The sequence below is a fragment of the Panthera pardus genome, unplaced genomic scaffold, assembly GCF_024362965.1.
Source record: "Panthera pardus isolate Hobbes unplaced genomic scaffold, ASM2436296v1 HiC_scaffold_13, whole genome shotgun sequence".
Lineage (NCBI taxonomy): Eukaryota > Metazoa > Chordata > Mammalia > Carnivora > Felidae > Panthera > Panthera pardus.
This window is the reverse complement of record NW_026526688.1, coordinates 148,104,183-148,121,184: the sequence shown is the minus strand read 5'-3', so window position 1 is coordinate 148,121,184 and position 17,002 is coordinate 148,104,183. Positions and strand designations below refer to the sequence as shown.

The 17,002-nt window shown below is 36.9% G+C and overlaps 1 protein-coding gene across 2 annotated transcripts; it reads left to right on the top strand.

The window, feature by feature from the left end:
* Nucleotides 1–459: 459 nt before the first annotated feature.
* Nucleotides 460–15,522, top strand: AMTN (amelotin). 2 transcript variants are annotated; one of them, XM_019463558.2, is made up of 9 exons: nucleotides 460–542; nucleotides 647–715; nucleotides 3,808–3,891; nucleotides 5,014–5,079; nucleotides 6,003–6,092; nucleotides 10,419–10,454; nucleotides 11,574–11,600; nucleotides 14,286–14,550; nucleotides 15,253–15,522. In XM_019463558.2, exons 2-9 carry the CDS (start codon nucleotides 662–664, stop codon nucleotides 15,261–15,263), a joined length of 633 nt encoding a protein of 210 aa, XP_019319103.1. In that variant the 5' UTR covers nucleotides 460–542; nucleotides 647–661; the 3' UTR covers nucleotides 15,264–15,522. The 2 variants fall into 2 exon arrangements, with proteins under 2 accessions (XP_019319103.1, XP_019319112.1); XM_019463567.2 differs by lacking the exon at nucleotides 11,574–11,600.
* The last annotated feature ends 1,480 nt before the right edge of the window (nucleotides 15,523–17,002 follow it).

Below are 17,002 nucleotides of genomic sequence, written 5' to 3'. Positions count from 1 at the left end.
TAAATGAAATAAATCTAAATGTACTGACACCTGAAGTCGTCCATTATTTAAGTAATAAAGTTACAAAGCAATATATAATAGGCCTCACTTTCTAACTGTATACAAAGCTGTACATTCTGATGTTTGATTTATATGTTCATATAACATTACAAACATGACAAAACATACATCTGGAAAGTCATTTGGGAGGGAGATGAAAGTGAAAGAGGATTGTAATTTTTTTTATTATCTGCACTTTTTTTTAATTGCACAAAGTATGTCTTCCTGAAATACCCTCTATTCAAATGGTAGACATTGGGTAATATGATGTCTGCAGCTAATAACTCACTTAATGAAGTGTTGGGAAATGAGAGAAACCAAATGATTTCACAGACAGCTAAGTCCTGATTGGTGTCTCAGTTGCCAGCCTCCTGGAATGAGTTTAAATTCCTTCTACAATTTACAACTCATCCAAGGGTAAAATTATTCAACACAGAAACTGGAGAAATCAACTGGACTTTGGATATTGTTTCACCTGTACATTTTCCTGAGTGGAGAGAAAGGTAACATCAACTGATGATATTTCAAATAGAACTTTTTTTTTTAAATCTTCTCTGAAAAGGGGGAAAAAATAGAGTGAAAGAGTGACATCATTTTGTTATTATAGGCAGCATTTTGAAACATGAAGACTATGATTCTACTGCTTTATCTTCTAGGATCAACTCAGTCATTACCAGTAAGTGCAATATGTTTATTTTATTACCAACCAGCCTCAGCAGCACCCTCTGCTTGTAGACCTTTCTTCCTGCATTCCATCAAAACTGCTCTGTCCTGTAACCCATTCCCTTCATTTTCTGTTTTTATTTTCCAAAGTGAAAAATGATAAACTAATACGGTTTAGTGCATATTTCAAATTCTTAGATTTTAAAAATGCATCCACTCTAACATAGAACTTTAATTATCTTGGCAGAACAATAGGGTAGAAACCAGGGGGAGAGGGGAGGAATGCTTAAATTATACCTACTCAAAGTAGATAATTATTTTACTTTCCAAAAATAATTTAAGACTTTCTTGGCGATCGATTATTTTCTCATGACTAAAGAGGTAGACTGTACTTTCTGACTTTCTTGATTGGAAGCATGAAGCATGTAGACTATATAAACTCTGAAAAGGCTACCAAATTATGCAAGTATATAAACTCTAAAAAGGTTATCAAATTGCACAACAGCAAGGGAATATTACAAAGTGGCTAACATTTTTTACTTAGAACATTTCACCAAAAAATACGTTCACATTTAACAAGTTTTTGAAAGGAAGGAGCACCAGTGTTCTAACACATACTTCAATTGTCCTCCAATATTTTATAGACGTACATGTAGGTGGTTTGGATCTCTCGATGGACTTCCCTTTGACCATTTGAGCTGCTTGAGCATGTACACTGAGAAAAATTAGAAGGAATTTTCTGTGAAATAGAAGAATCGAAAAAACCCATTTATAGTTGAACTCACTGGACATGTCTATAATCATCTATGCTATCAACAAATACTTAGTGAAAACTCTCTATGTACCCAATCCTGTGCTAGCTGTTGAAGACACAATAATGGAGGGCAGAGGGGAAGACATGACCCTTCATGGTGTTCACAAGGATTGTAGATATTAAATATTTTTTAAAGAAATGTTAAATTATAAATTATAACTATGATTACTTCTATGAAGAAGATGAACAGGGTGATTTATGGGTAGAGGATAGAACCAATCTCCTTATTTCACTCCATATATACCTACATCCCTCTTTAAAGAAGCTGTCCACAAAAAAAATAATTTGAATCAAGGTAAATTAGTAATTCTTTTACAAAACATGGATTTTTCACTTTAAACAAATTTACCAAAAAGTTTTTCTAGATAGGGTGTCTATGGAGTATTTAAATTACCATACTACTTGTAAAAACTCAAGATAAATAAAACTTTCCAGGAGCACAGCTATCATGCAAGGTTGACTCAGGAGTGGCATGCAGGTTAATGCAGATTGCTAACAGCCAATGACATGAGAGCAGTGTGAGTGGTACAGGGGATGTGGGGTGTGACACTGACATGTCTATAAGGTATAGTAGTGATATTTACCAAATGAAAAATCATGACACATAGACAAAGTATTTTTTATTATTTGTAGATGAATTTATTAAATTATCATAAAGCCATAAAAATGAATCAATTTTTAAATGTGGACATTTCAAACAGCCTAGTGATTGTTTTTAGTAGATCCAAAGCTTGGGAATAGGGTACACATTGGTGATGGGACAAGTTGCATATTTAGGAGAAAGGCCAGGGTAAGTGACCCTGACCAATAAAACAGTGCACTCAAGCACTGACTTGAAGCAGGTGAGGGAGTGAGCCAATGTCTAGGGTAAGAACATTGCAGAGAGAAGGAACAGGTAGAGGTGAGGTTTTAGGACAAGAATGAGCCTTATCTGTCCCAAAGACAGCAAACATCTGTCCCAAAGACAGCAGCAGAGTGAGCAAAAGGAAATGGGGTGGGATGGAAAGTTCAGAGAGACACTGGAGGCCCAGGGCATGAGGACTTTCAGATCATTGTAGGGTCTCTGATTTTTACTCTGAGTGAAAATAGAAGTCAATGCAGAGTTTGAGCAGAGAAGTGAAAGAACCAGACTATCGTTTGCAAAGAACCACTCTGGCTGCCATGCTGACAATAGATTGTAGGGGATGAAAAACACACTTACATAATCTTACAGCTTAAGGGGACCTCTAAGGACAATCTTACTTCTTACAACTGAAGGGGTAAGTCCAGAGTGAAACCAGTCAGTAGAAGCTTCAGGATATATCCAAGTTACCCAATGGCTGATGCAGCGCTGGAGGGCCATACCACGCTGCCCTCTGGGATGCAGCGGGGAGCATAGGCAAACTGGAGTCAACCTGGCCAGGGAGCTTCTACCTGAATGCAGAGAAGCTAATGAAAAAGGATTTATTTCTTCAAGGACTAAGAGAACTTTCAGGGATCCTGGTGGATGGCTCTGCCGTTCACCGTATCACGTTGGGCAGGTAACTTTGCTTCTGTGGACCTCAGTTTCCTCGTCTATAGAACAAAACCATACAACCAGATGATGTGGGTGTCAAGGACATTTCACCCCTACATGTTGGCTATTTTTTATGGTTTATTTATTTTTGAGAGAAAGAGAGAACAGAACAGTGGCAGAGAGAGGGAGACAGAGAGAATTCCAAGCAGGTTCGCCACTATCAGCATGAAGCCTGATGAGGAGCTCAAACCCCTGAACCGTGAGATCATGACCTGAGCCAAAACCAAGAGCCGGAAGCCCAACCTACTGAGCCATCCAGGTGCTGCAAAATGGTTATTCTTAATACACTAGGAGGCCAATAAGGAGATTGAATCTCCATTACATGAAATGATTTGTCAGGCACAAGACAGAAGCAGGAAGCTTCATGAAAACGGAGTAGAAGTTATGGCAGCTTACCTTCAGACATTGGGAAAAAGCAAATGTTACAGAGTTAAGGTGCAGACTATGTGTTTCATGTCCTGAAAAAAGGAGGAAGGCAGTTACAGAAAAGGAAGCCTAGGAACTACCATAAGAACTTATGTGCCCGACCCCACAGTAGACTCTTCCCCACCACACCTCTCTGGTCTCACATTTTTCGACTCTACAATTCCATCCCCTGTCACACACCAAACTTTCCAGGGAACTAAAACTTCTCCAGAGACATCTGTGCATTTGGGACAACTTGTAACATCCTGGAAATAAATGGATACAAAATCTCAGACACATTCCTGCCTCATCTAATATTTGTTAATTGCAGACACAGCTCAACCCTGCTTTGGGACTTCCAACAAAACTGGCTCTAGATCAGGCAACTCTTCTAAACCAACATCAGCTAAATCAGGTAAGAGTCCTACAATGCAGAACATTTGCAGCCAACAAAGGAAACATGTTAAGACTGGGGAATTTAAAATCAAGATTTACATAGTCTTATGCCCGAACAAGAGAGAAAGGCTTCCTTTTGGGAAGAAAAAACAAAAAGGACTAAACTTTTTGAAATTTTTGAGCAAGAAAAGCAAAATATCTTCATTCTTTTTCTTTTGTCTTATTGTTTAGCAACCAATAGTAAACTCTGTAAAAGCAATAGCTACACCTATTGACAAAGCGTGGTCATCAATGTCCTTGAAATACTGTGACATAGTTGTATGTGATATCTGCCAGAGCTAGCAGGGATTAAGAGGTAATCTATAAAAATAACTGCATATTTCCTTATAGTTTTCTTAAGTTCCATTGCTACTGATAAGCTTATATCACTGTAAAATCTGTTTCTTTAAAACATATTTAAATATTTTTGAAAACTGCATTGTCTCTTGGCTTCCACCTTCTCAATCCAACCCTGGTTCTGCTCTAAAGGATCCCTCCTTACCTACCTCTAAATGTTGTGAAATAGTACTATAACAACAAAGTGCAAAGTTCTCTTTTTAGTCTGTGGACATTAGAGAACACTCAAGTCAGGAGCCCATCTCACTCCCTAAGGAACCTGAAGCTTATACAATTTGGGGATGCTGTTTAAGCAAAAGAAGACAAAATTAGCTATGTGAAATTAAGTACTAAAGTGTTTAATTTACTATGAGATAAGAAATGAGAGTAAGTTACATATTTTTTAGTATTTATTTATTTTGAGAAAGAGAGTACGAGAGCAAAAAGAGGCAGAGAGAGAGAGAATGCCAAGCAGGCTCTACACTGACAGCACAAAGCCTGAGATAGGGCTTTATCCAGAGAATCAAGAGTTGGGTGCTTAACCAACTGTGCCACCCAGGTGCACTGACACACTTTTAAACTCAACACATTGCTAGGGCACCTCTGAGGGCCATGGAAGGAGTCAAGCTTCACCTCCATTTACCTTCATCCTAAATCTACCTAAATCCACCTGTAATGGGAGTATAGGTACTTGAGAATATCCAGCACGGACAGCATGGTGGCAACAGACAAGCTCTGGTCTCACATCAGTTTCCATGCCCTGCAGGTCTTCCCCTCTTTAAGTCTAATACCACTGACACAGATGATCACACTGGGCGCAGATCTGCAGCTGGTAAGACTCTTTTATATCACTTTAATATCCGTTGTTAAATGCAATACATAATGTTTAATGTCCATGTGTGTGTTCCCACAAATACACACACACACACATTCATCGTAGATAAGTTGAAAGAGAACAAAAAAAAGTAGGAGCATTGGATGCTCTTCAGTACATCATTCAAAGTTTTACTTAGCAAGAGTGTTTCTAAAAGAATTAATCACATTTTCGTGTCTTTGCTGCTTTTGTTCTTTTTAGCTCTCCTTCAAGCTCCTCTACACATTCCTCCAACATATTTTCCTCACTGCACCCTACAGTGTTCACACACCCACACAAACGCTATGACCACTAGACAAGAGAAAACTAGAGACAAGAGAAAACTAGAAGGGGTAGAAAGATCCTCACTCTTCTCATGGATTACCTGTATGGTTTACTCTGGGAGAGGAAACATAATAAATTCCTTTTTTGATTGTTAAGATCAGAAACATAGTATTAAACCATATTCAGACTAGATATTTCACTGTGACCTTCACAATTTTTATGGGGATACCTATAAAGGAATTAATGTCTTTATAAGAAAGCTATCAAAAAATCCCAGGAACCATTGTTATGGCCAAAAGGGAAAGTGAGGATAAAATCACGTAAGTAATCCTCAAGAAAATGGGTTAAATGCCAAAGGAAAACTTAATATGGGAAAAGTTAGTCCTGGACCTTATGGCTGTACTAGTACACTAAGTAAGTCTTTGAACTTCATCTCTATACCTAATTCCTAAGGCAATAGTATATTGCATACTATTTTTCAGGTCTGCATACTAAACACATATATTTGCATAGCAAACCTGTCCTTTAAACATATTTTAACTTTGGTAAATACATTTTGGTTTCTTGAATGGCCAACCTGAAACAACACAATAACAATCTTTTTCATTGCCCTACAGCTAAATCCTCCTGCAGGGCTGGCGCCTGGTACCCAGACCCTCCCACTGACCCTGGGGGGATTGAATACACAACAGCCACTGCAAGCCCAAGTAAGTTCAAAACAGGAATTCGGTTCAACAAGGGGGAGCATTTTCTATCAGGTGGAACCCTAAAGGGGAGGAAAGAATTTTTTTTAAGGTTCTCGTAAATTTCACCCAGAAATTTACAGAGGAATGTCCAATTGAACATAGAACATCTTTGGCAATTTGGTTCTTGATGAAAACACACAAGGAAAGCCAAGCACGCAACCCCATACCCTCTCTAGAATACATTTGTAGCGGGTAACAGGGAAATGTGAAGAGCTGTAGAAGACTGAAAAGTCAAGAATATAAGGGGAGAAACTGAGAGGTAGCAGGATTCTTTCCTTGCTTACTGTTTTCCATAGAGGACTTCCTGGGTGACCACAATCATCCCAAAGAGAAATCAAGAGATGGATAAAGTTTATTCCCAGCAAATCCAGTCTCCTGTTTATGCCCTTTTTTTCATGCCTCCTCTCAAGTGCTCAATGACTCTCTAGTTCCTTTTCCCCTCCCATCATTACTTGCTTTCAGGAAAAACCCTGAAAAACCCTCCCCCACTAAGATATAAATGACATACATGGGGCATCACTCCTGTCAAAAGTGTTGCATTTTACCTACAGACAAAGTCCAAGTTTTACCTTCTTAAAACTTCTCTAAATAAGCTTGGTGACTCTGGAGAAAAACACAATGATCCCTTTACAGCTATACTAAGTTGTTCATAGATAAACACATGAACTCAGCCCTTATCATTCCCACATAATGGTCTCATTTTTGTAGAAGATTTTTACGTATTACATATATAGTTGATGTAAGTTATATAGAATTATGAAAATATAGAAAGCAAAAAGAAAAAGAACATTCACTCATAATCCTATCAGCCAGAACTAAACACTGTCAGCATTCTATGGTATGACCTTCCAGTCCTTTTTCTACACATGTAAGTAGATTTTTTTAAGAAAATATGAGTATTGTACATTTTTCAAAGAAAATGCATATATATATATATACATATACACATATATATACATATATATACATATATATACATATATACACATATATACATATATATATACATATATATATGCATATATGATAGAATTCTTTTTTTTAAGTTTATTCATCCATTCTGAGAGGGGGTGGCAGAGAGGGACAGAGAGAATCTTAAGCAGGCTCCATGCCCAGTGCAGAGCCCAACAGGGGGCTCGATCCCACAAACCCATGAGATCATGGAGCCAAAATCAAGTCAGACACTTAACCAATTAGCCACCTAGGCCCCCTTCACTTAATATATTTTTAATAGTCTTTGTATTTTGAAATATTCACTAATAAAATGGTTTTTAATGATTGCGTAGCATTCCATCATATTGTAAAAATTGTGGAGTTTTTTTCACCCAAATGTGTGCTTCTATAAACAATATTACAGTGAATATCCTTTAACTAAGTCTTTGATCATGTCAATGATTATTTTCTTATGACCAGTTCTTAGGAACAGAATTTTGGGATCAAAAGACATACAAATATGTAAGACTTTTAATACACATTCCCAAATTATGAAACATGAATACAACAATGGACCAATATATTCTAAAATCTTCCTATCACACACCTCCAGGTCTTAATAAGAGCGAGCTTAAATTAATGAGTAATTATAATCAAAGCTTAGTTTAACTGACAAAATAATTTTAAGCTGCTCAACTTAAGTTTTATGTCATATGCAACTAAGTACTTTCTCTGTACTTTCATTTACCCAAAATAACACAGGAAACTCTATACTGCTTCATTTATTCATATTTGTGAAATTCTGTGACATAACTAATTTTTACATTTCTTTTTTAATATTGAGATGTATCTTGTCTATCAGTCAGTGCTGATTTCTTACATACATATTAGAGAAAGACTAAAAAGACTAGAGACAGGCAAATAAAATGAGAATCTCCTTAACACATGCCCCTGATATAACCCATATGCTAACTCCCCAGCTTCAGTTTCAATTGTCACCCTGCTTCAACCTTGAAGTCAAATTTAGTACATCTTCAAATTCACCAACAAACATCCACTGGAGTCAAAAGCATTAGTAGGCACCACAGAAGTTACTAAAGATTCAGTAGACTGGGTTTGACACTGCATGCTCCCAACATGCAATAATATAAATCAATCCTCATTCTCAGTAGGGATTCTTCAGTGTCTCCAGGATATGCCACCACCAAGGGTCCCCATACCTGACTTCCTGTGCTGCCCCAGCTCCTTGGAGCCTGCCTCTCCCTATGCAGAGTAGCTTATATCCTCTGCCAGAAACCTGGGCACATGTCCACAGCTCTCATTTATCAACCCAAAGCCAACATGGTTAAGAATGCCAGGGGTGCCTGGGTGGCTTAGTCAGTTAAACATCTGACTCTTGATTTCGGCTCAGGTCATAATCTCAGGGTTCATGGGTTCTAACCTGATATCAGGCTTCATGCTGGCAGCACAGAACTTACTTGCGATTCTCTCTTTCCCTCCCCTGCTTGCATGCACACTCTTTCTTTCAAAATAAAAAAGTAAACATTAAAAAAAAAAAAAAAAAGAGTGAACTCCTGAACCATAAAACTTTGGTCAAATCCCAGCTCCCTAGTCACTACATGTATGGTCAAGTTACTTCACCACTCTGTGGCTCACTTTCCTCATGATTTAAAATAGGAATTAAAGTTGAACCTACCCCTAGGGCTATTATAAGAATTAAATGAGCAAATAAACATAAAACACTTAGAACAGTGCCTACCACACAGTAAACACTCAGAAGTGTTAGCTATTTTTATTTCAAACAATTTCTCTACCAAAAAACTTATAAAAATGTTTTCTCCTTATTGTTACACTGGTTAATAACTAAGTTATTTTTTATTAAACTTTTATTTACACATCTGTGGTTTCCTGTTTGTATTTTTTCGTTCCTTCAAATTGGCCTTTAAAGAAGAAATTGTAATTATGCTTTTTTTCCAAATCCTGAGCACCCCTTCCCCTCAACCCACTTTCCCATTGCCATTCTGAAGATTACTCGGTTGTTTTGTCAGTAATCAAGAATCTGATTGACAGTAAAACTTTTTCTTAAATGTATATACTTAAATGCATGTACCTTTTGGCATTATGGATATTACTGTGCAAACTATCTTGGGAAATAACAAAGTTAAGAGTCCATTTCATAAGACTTTTGCATCTTTGGTGTGGTTAGTATTAAAATCCCCATTTTGATAACTTTCATGACACTATGTGAATTTCTATAGACATTAAAATAAACTTTAAAAGCCTAGTTCTCTTGGACAAACTCTAGGTTAACTCTTAGAGTACTAGAGAATGCCAACCCCCTCACCAAAATCTTTTCAACTAAAACTTCATAATGATGTGATTTGAAGTGGGGGTCTGAGAGTGAATGGCCAACAAAGAATTCTTGAGACATTTTTGGTGCAAAAAAGTGGTTATATTTAAAGCACCACACCGGGACACAGGACTGAGGGCAGAAAGGGCTGTCCTGGGGATTGTAAGAAGCTGTTGGTTTATATACTTTTAAGTTGGGAGGGGCAGAGAAAAAGAAAAGTTCGCAAGAGGTTTTCATATGTTAAAGAAGACTTATAGGATCCTGGAGGCCTAGCTATTGTCATGCTAAGGTTGTTTTTTCCTCTAGCAAAGCATTAACATTAAGATTGGGAGTTCCTATAGGAATGTCATACTCTGCCAGCCTCAAGTATTTGTCAGTGGGCTGCAGGTTACGTGGAAATTTAATTTTATCTACATTTCTTTTGCCTTTGTTCTCCATATCAATAACATTCGTGTGATTATCAGTGACCAGTAAAGTATTTCTCACTCAGTTCTAAGAACTGCCGGTATCAAGATTATAGAACAACATCATCCATCATTTTCTACCAGTGCTCTATTTTAACAGCAAAATATCCAGGTAACCATTATGAGACTAAATATATTTGCTTCAATAAATCTTTGTATTTTAGAAATCTGTTTTTTAGTGTCTCTTCTGAGGTGCCATATAAAAGAAATACATGCATTTTATCCTCATGATTACTTGTAATAACTTTCAGTTTGGAGATAGCTTGAGACCAAAATTAGTTTTTCTCGTCCAATTTAGTAACTTCTACCTCCTTAATGTGCTGCCTTGGACTAGTTTCCAAATCCCTCTGGGTTGAATCTGCTTTTTACACATCAGATGAGTTCCAGTTCCCATCCAACTCTATGGGCCTCTATGATTGTAGCTGATACATTGGTAACAAATATTTGTTCAAGGCATATTGTATACTTTTAAGAAAGTCCCTATATTTATATCATCTGCTTTGAACATATTTTTTTATTGAATTTTTCACTCTTTTTCAGATGTTGCCAGTTATTGTAGCACACCTTGGAGCCCAGGTAAGATTGTTTTGCCATGTGATTTTTACTTTAAATCAGTTTAGTGTGAAATATGTCATCCTGCCTCAATTCACCAGGTAGTTGCCAAGTTTCCTGTTTACTTTGCACTGTATGAACACTGATAGTAATGAGCTAACACTTATTGAGCATTTACTACACACCAGGCACTGTTCTAGGCATCTAGTTATTTGTTATATACTATCTCAGTATTCAAAACAACCTTTTAACGACAATATTTTTTTTTGAGAGAGAGAGAGACAGGCAGAGCAGGAGCAGGGGAGGGGCAGGGAGAGAGAGGGAGACACAGAACCCAAAGCAGGCTCCAGGCTCTGAGCTGTCAGCACAGAACCCAATGCAGGGCTTGAACCTGTGAACCATGAGATCATGACATGAGATGATAGATGCTTAACCAAGCCCCTGGTTCATATCAATTCTTAATTCCACATCTAGGAACACATTCAAATGAAATAATCTGAAATACGGCAGAAGTTTATTTACAAACATATCCATCAAAATAATAATATTTGTAGTGGAGAAAAACATTGGATGCAATTTAAATTTAAACAAAAAGGAAATGTTTGAGTAAATGGTACAACATAGAGCAAATACTTTGTGACCATCCAAAAAGGATATTTATTTATTTGATTTTGTCACTAGTAAGGTTAAATGATTATTGATGTAGTATTAAAAGAAAAAGTAAGACCCAAATTATATAAATGACATAACTTCTATTATGGAAAAAAGACATGTGTGAAAAACATCTGGAAGAAAATCCATCCAACTCTGTACAATGGCATTATACTTTTTTTCTTTGTTGCTTTCTACATTTTCCAAGTTTCCTCCAATGTTCATGTATTACTTAATAATAGAAACATTTATAATTTTTTAAATGCAGAAGACTTCACATCATTCAGATAATAAGTGTTAGCAGTCCAATATCATGTGCCAGCTTGAATTATATGACACAAGTCACAGAGGCAGTTAAAATATTGTTGAAATTTTTTAAATATCTCTTTACAAATTTTATAAGTATCTTAAGTTTTTAAGTTATGTTATACATATCTTACTTCAAATATATTAAAATTTGTCTAATAACTTGTGTTATTATTGTCCTTTTAGGGTACCATCCTAAGCTCAGAAGAATTGGTAAAATATATACATATATACATATATATATACACACACACACACATATATAATTATATAAAATGTATATAAAAAATATATATATATATAAAATTACTAGCATTTCAAATTCTTTTCCCTGCTATCACAATCCTTCTTTCTGTCCCCACACAATCTCTTTTGACCACACCTGCTAACCCTTGTGCATGCTTCTATAAACCGAACATTTTTATAGGTCCTTGCATTAAGTTATCCTTTGTCTAGCTGAAGATTTCACTATCCTTCTCCAGATACTTTTCCATTCATTTGACTTAGCTTTTGTTTTCTCTATATTGATATCAAATTCAATTCTATCCAGAAATCCAATGCATATTTTTAAAATGCATAGATTAAAATCTAGGATTCTAAATTATCAAAAGTCATACAATGTATAATAATGTACATATTGATATTTATTGAAAGAAAGATTCATTTTCTTGGCTTAAATTTTTAAATTTTATGAAAATATGTTTTTTTTCTAGCATCTTATAGTGATGGATGAACTCTTCCCTATCCACAGAAATAACTAGAGGGCTGAACCTAAATGAAACTCATCTTGCCATTATTAGACACTTCTATACATTTCCCCTTAAGTCATGTCAGAAAAAAAATGACTTGAATTAATGCGGTATCTAAACATGACACTGAAGTTAAGAGTTGAGGCAGTATCTTGGAAGACAGGTTTCTTTGAAATCTTTCTATTATGAAAAAGGTAGAGATTTGCTAGATTGTTCACAAATAAAATCAAGTAATGGGGCTTTTCTGCAACAATGGAACATCCACATCTACCAGTCATTAAGCCAATTCTGTGTAACAGGTACCTTGGTAGATCTTTTACATACATTGCCTTTAATTCACACCAAGTGACAAAGTACAGATTTTTAAGTAAACTATGCCCAAAGTGGGGCTTGAACTCACAACCCCAAGATCAAGAGTTGCATGCTCTACGGACTGAGCCAGCCAGTCCACAAGAACACAAAGAACAGAGTTGTAACACAACTTTATAGGTAACAAGACTGAGGCTCAAAGAACCCAAGCACCTTAGGTCCCAAGGTCAAGAAACAGTATATTCGGATCAAAAGCCATTTTTCGATCCATTATACCAGTGGTTTTCAAACTTTTTTTCAGTAAAACTCATGGTAACAGCTATATTTTTCATGCAGCTAACACAACACACATACACACATGCACACACACAGACACACTTCATGAAATAGTATTTACCCTTACTGTAGAGAATGCACTTGGTAATTTATAGTCTATTCTTTTTATCTTATTTTTTAATGATGGGCATTACTGCCTTCTTTATTTCAAATCTATGGAGGCCATGACCCCCAGCTTGAAAACATCTGTGTTCTATTCCTGTCTCTCATCTGCCATAAGTCTAATTCTGGTTTCAGTACCTGGTAAATCTAAGACAGTGTTTTCAAAAACTTTAGTGTTGGCTCGCAAATCAAACAACTCAGGGTGTTGATAAAAAAAAAATGCAGATTTCTGGATTCTTCCCTAAAATAGCTCAATCAGAATCTCTCTAACAATAAAGCCTAGGAATTACCTTTTAAATAAACTTCTCAGGCCATTCTTTTTTTTTTTTTTTAATGTTTGTTTATTTTTGAGAGGGAGAGAGACATAGTGTGAGTGGGGGAGGGGCAGAGATAGAGGGAGACAGAGAATCCAAAGCAGGCTCCAGGCTCTGAGCTGTCAGCCCATAGCCTGACGCAGGGCTCAAACTCATGAATTGTGAGATCATGACCCGAGCCGAAGTCAAATGCTTAACTGACTGAGCCACCCAGGCGCCCCCCTCAGGCCATTCTTATACAAACTTACAATTAAGAACTATGCTCAAAGAAAATGACCTGTATCTTAATTATGAGCCCTCAACCCTTCTTACTCAATGTCAACATTATCAGAGCTAAGGGGTTTCAGAGAACAAGTCCCGCCTGAATTCTCTCCAAATCCAGTTTATACTAAATTATTTTTTCTTAGGAGGAAATTCTTACAGTAATTTTTTCCAGGGGAAAAAAAATAAATGCAGGCAGCAACATTTATTTCCAGTGTGCAAATCATTGACAGACCTATCCATAGGAATTCTGTTGAGTAGCCTCAAGGAATAAAGAAGTGGTTGAAATGACAAGAGAAATATTTCTAACTGAATATTCCAATGCCTTTGAAAAATAAATCAAAAGAAACCTGAAGAGATGCCAACCATGAGATGAGGATTGATTGACTACTTGGATTAATTTTTCCATTAATGTTTAGTATCTTAAATTACTTTAAAAACTTTTGGGCAAAAGAGAGACTATAATTTAGGTTAATAGCAGAGAGAAAGCCCAGCATAATAGTATGGATTTTCTGCCTTAGTTCTATCTCCACGTACACCTGAGATGAACAAATTTTTCATTATTCCTTTTCCCATGACTGGCTTGATTCTGACGTGTCCTTTCTGATACAACATGGAATTGTAGTCACAAAACAAGCATCAGCCTTGCTCAAAAGAAGGAGGCATTTCCTCTAAGGAATGCCAAATCTTGATTATCTTGTCTGACTCTACCCTTCTGGTCCTGCATTTCCTACCTCAACTTGCTACCCTCAAAGGAGAAAAGACTGGTTGACCAGCATTAAAATGTGTCTTTTGACTTTGTTTGCATTTTCCCTTCCTCATTCCAGCCAATGGCCCCACAAATCTTCACAGGCCTCATTTTCCAGCCCCTGTTCCCAGGATCCATCCTGCCCAACAGTCAAGCTAATCCAGATGCCCAGAATGGAATCCTTCCTGCAGGGCAAGCAGGAATGAATCCTGCCATCCAGGGAACCTCAGAAGGCTTCTCTCCAACTCCTAGTGACACAGATGATGACTTTGAAGTGACGGCCCCTGCAGGCATCCGAAGGGGCATGCACACTACCCAGGAAACCACCACAGGGCCGCCAAATGGTAAATACTCTGAGCCAGGAAAATGCTTTGTGAAAGTCATCTGCAGGGTGGGAGCAGAGTTGTCTTGCCTCGACAAATACAGATCCTAATAAAACCAGGGATCCCCTATACCTAACACTCACAGTTGGTTCCAGTACTGTGAGGGAGTATTTTTATTGGGCCACCAATTCTATTGTATCAACCCAGAAAGGAGACATTTAGTTGCTGGCATAACATACTTTCTATCTTAGGTCTGATCTGGGAGTATTTGGAAACAGACTGTCCTTTCCCTTTCTCACCTCCCTCTGACTCCCAAACACACGCAGGCCTGCAGCAGTCACAGTTAATCAATCATGATACTTTTGTCCACTCACCCATCACAGATGAGACACAGAACCTTCTTAACCTAGTGTTGGAAGCAGTAATACTTCCTGTCTATAGTAATAGTCATAGTAATAGATAGGATTTAGCACAGTAGGTGAACATATGTGCCATTATCTTGAGATGGGACTTAAGAAATGTTGCAAAACTAAGCTCTGTAAGTACCAACAAGCAGAAATAATCATTTAACATGTACAGATCTCTGGAACCAAATGTCCTTGGAAAGAGCAAAACAATGATTTGAGATGGATACTCCTAGAAAAGAAATTTTGATCTCAAACAAAAATGTTTCAATCCAATATGCTTTTACCTACATTTAAAAAGTGTTTTGTTTTCTTCCAGGAAATCAGTAAGCTGTTTCAATTTTTTTTCAACTAAGCCGCCTCAAATGCAAATCTTTTTCACTGATCATATCATGGAATAGATGGAGACACACTAGAGAGTATCAGAAGAAACTCTTAGTTTACCTAACTTTCTTGAAGTTTCAGAAAATATATTCTTCCTGGAGAATAATGACTTCTGAAAACAAATGGATAAATTTGTCTTTGAAATGTAACATTATGCCACCTTGGACTTGGAAAGTATACGTATTAAATGTATTTTGAAACTGAATTTTTTTCTTCTTTGGGGAGAGAAGAAAGTGGGACCCTTTCAGAAACTGCATTACATCAGGACTTAGATGATGTTCCAGATGGAGGGCTTTCTTTGGAGTAGGAGGCACTGCAGTCACGAAGTGGATATTGAGCAATGTAAAGATAATTTCTGATTTCCTCACAACCAACTTATTACCCACTCTCTCCCATAAGAGCCACAGCTTTAATTTTCTACAAGCACTCCCAAAATATGAAGTGGAAACAAAGAATTGTAAATCACACTGCCTGTCCTCAAGTTGCTTAAATATAGAGTTAGGGATTTTGGCATTTAGTGCTCTATTTTGGTATATCTAAAAGTGAGAAATGACATGAAGTAATCACTAAAAGTGATTCTCTTGCTCCACACATCTAAAAGGTAGAATTTAGTCTGAATGAGTTTATAACTCAGACCACCACAGTTCATTCAGTGGGAAGGAATGGAAAGGATTCACAGAAACCACAATAGAGCCCCACAAAGGGAAAACATGGATAGGTTTCATAGCATCTCTCAGTATGTTTGACTCAGCCCCATCAGTATGGAACAAATCCAAATATATATGCCATGATAAGCTTTTCACGTGGTTAAAGATTTACTAATGGCTGACCATTTATTAGCCACAATGTTTCAGATTTGCAGAGTATGAATAATATACTTACAAACTGTCAAAGTTTTCATGGCCAAATTGAGTAAATCAAGACTGAATTTTCCAAAACTATTTTTCCATTAGTGCCATGTGATACAAATTAAAAGAGCTAGCAAATGGTTTCCTGGATGACCCATTATCAAAAAAAAAAAAAAAAAAAGAACACATTCTCTCTCTCTTAGCCTCATTTTTCTCATCTGTAAAATGGGAGCAAAAAACCCTGCTATAAATGTCCCACAAGCTTTACACAAGTAGATAGTGCATAAAAGTGCTCTGCGAACTCCACACCACTATAAACTTTTAGTAGCCTTGTAACCAATTGAAATTATCTGTCCTTTGAGATCCACCCTTTGTCCCTATCCTTCCTCTCTGTGCTTTAATTATCAGTTTAGTTGTATGATTACCAGTTAGACAATCTAGACCGGGTGTCTTCCTGGAGCATGCTACTCCTGCAGGAACATGAAGACTTTCCAAGGGCTACAAACAGATGGTTTTGAGGGTGACATCTCCATTCTTAACCCCCACATGTGTGTTTTGCAAAGACTGACCTTGATCGAGAACATGTCTCCTCTTCCTTCTCTCCTTCTCTGCTTACATAGTCTCTTTCCCAACATTACCCAAAAAAGGACTGTCTCACCTACCACCAATCTCATTGTGGGAAATTGCTCTGTCATAGAACACCTCCAAGATACATAACAAAGAATTTCAAATATTGGTGCTGATGTTGAGAATGAAAATAACCTTTTGCAACTCAGTAGTTTCTTGTTCTTAGCTTTCAACAAAATTAAATGAGGACCTAATGGAATTATCATGTAA

Excerpts from the sequence above, each read along its gene's own strand:
- AMTN (XM_019463558.2), top strand. The coding sequence starts at position 662 with ATGAAGACTATGATTCTACTGCTTTATCTTCTAGGATCAACTCAGTCA. Across the intron at positions 10,455-11,573 it reads TAGCACACCTTGGAGCCCAG|GGTACCATCCTAAGCTCAGA; the intron begins GTAAGATTGTTT and ends TTGTCCTTTTAG. Across the intron at positions 11,601-14,285 it reads TCCTAAGCTCAGAAGAATTG|CCAATGGCCCCACAAATCTT; the intron begins GTAAAATATATA and ends TCCTCATTCCAG.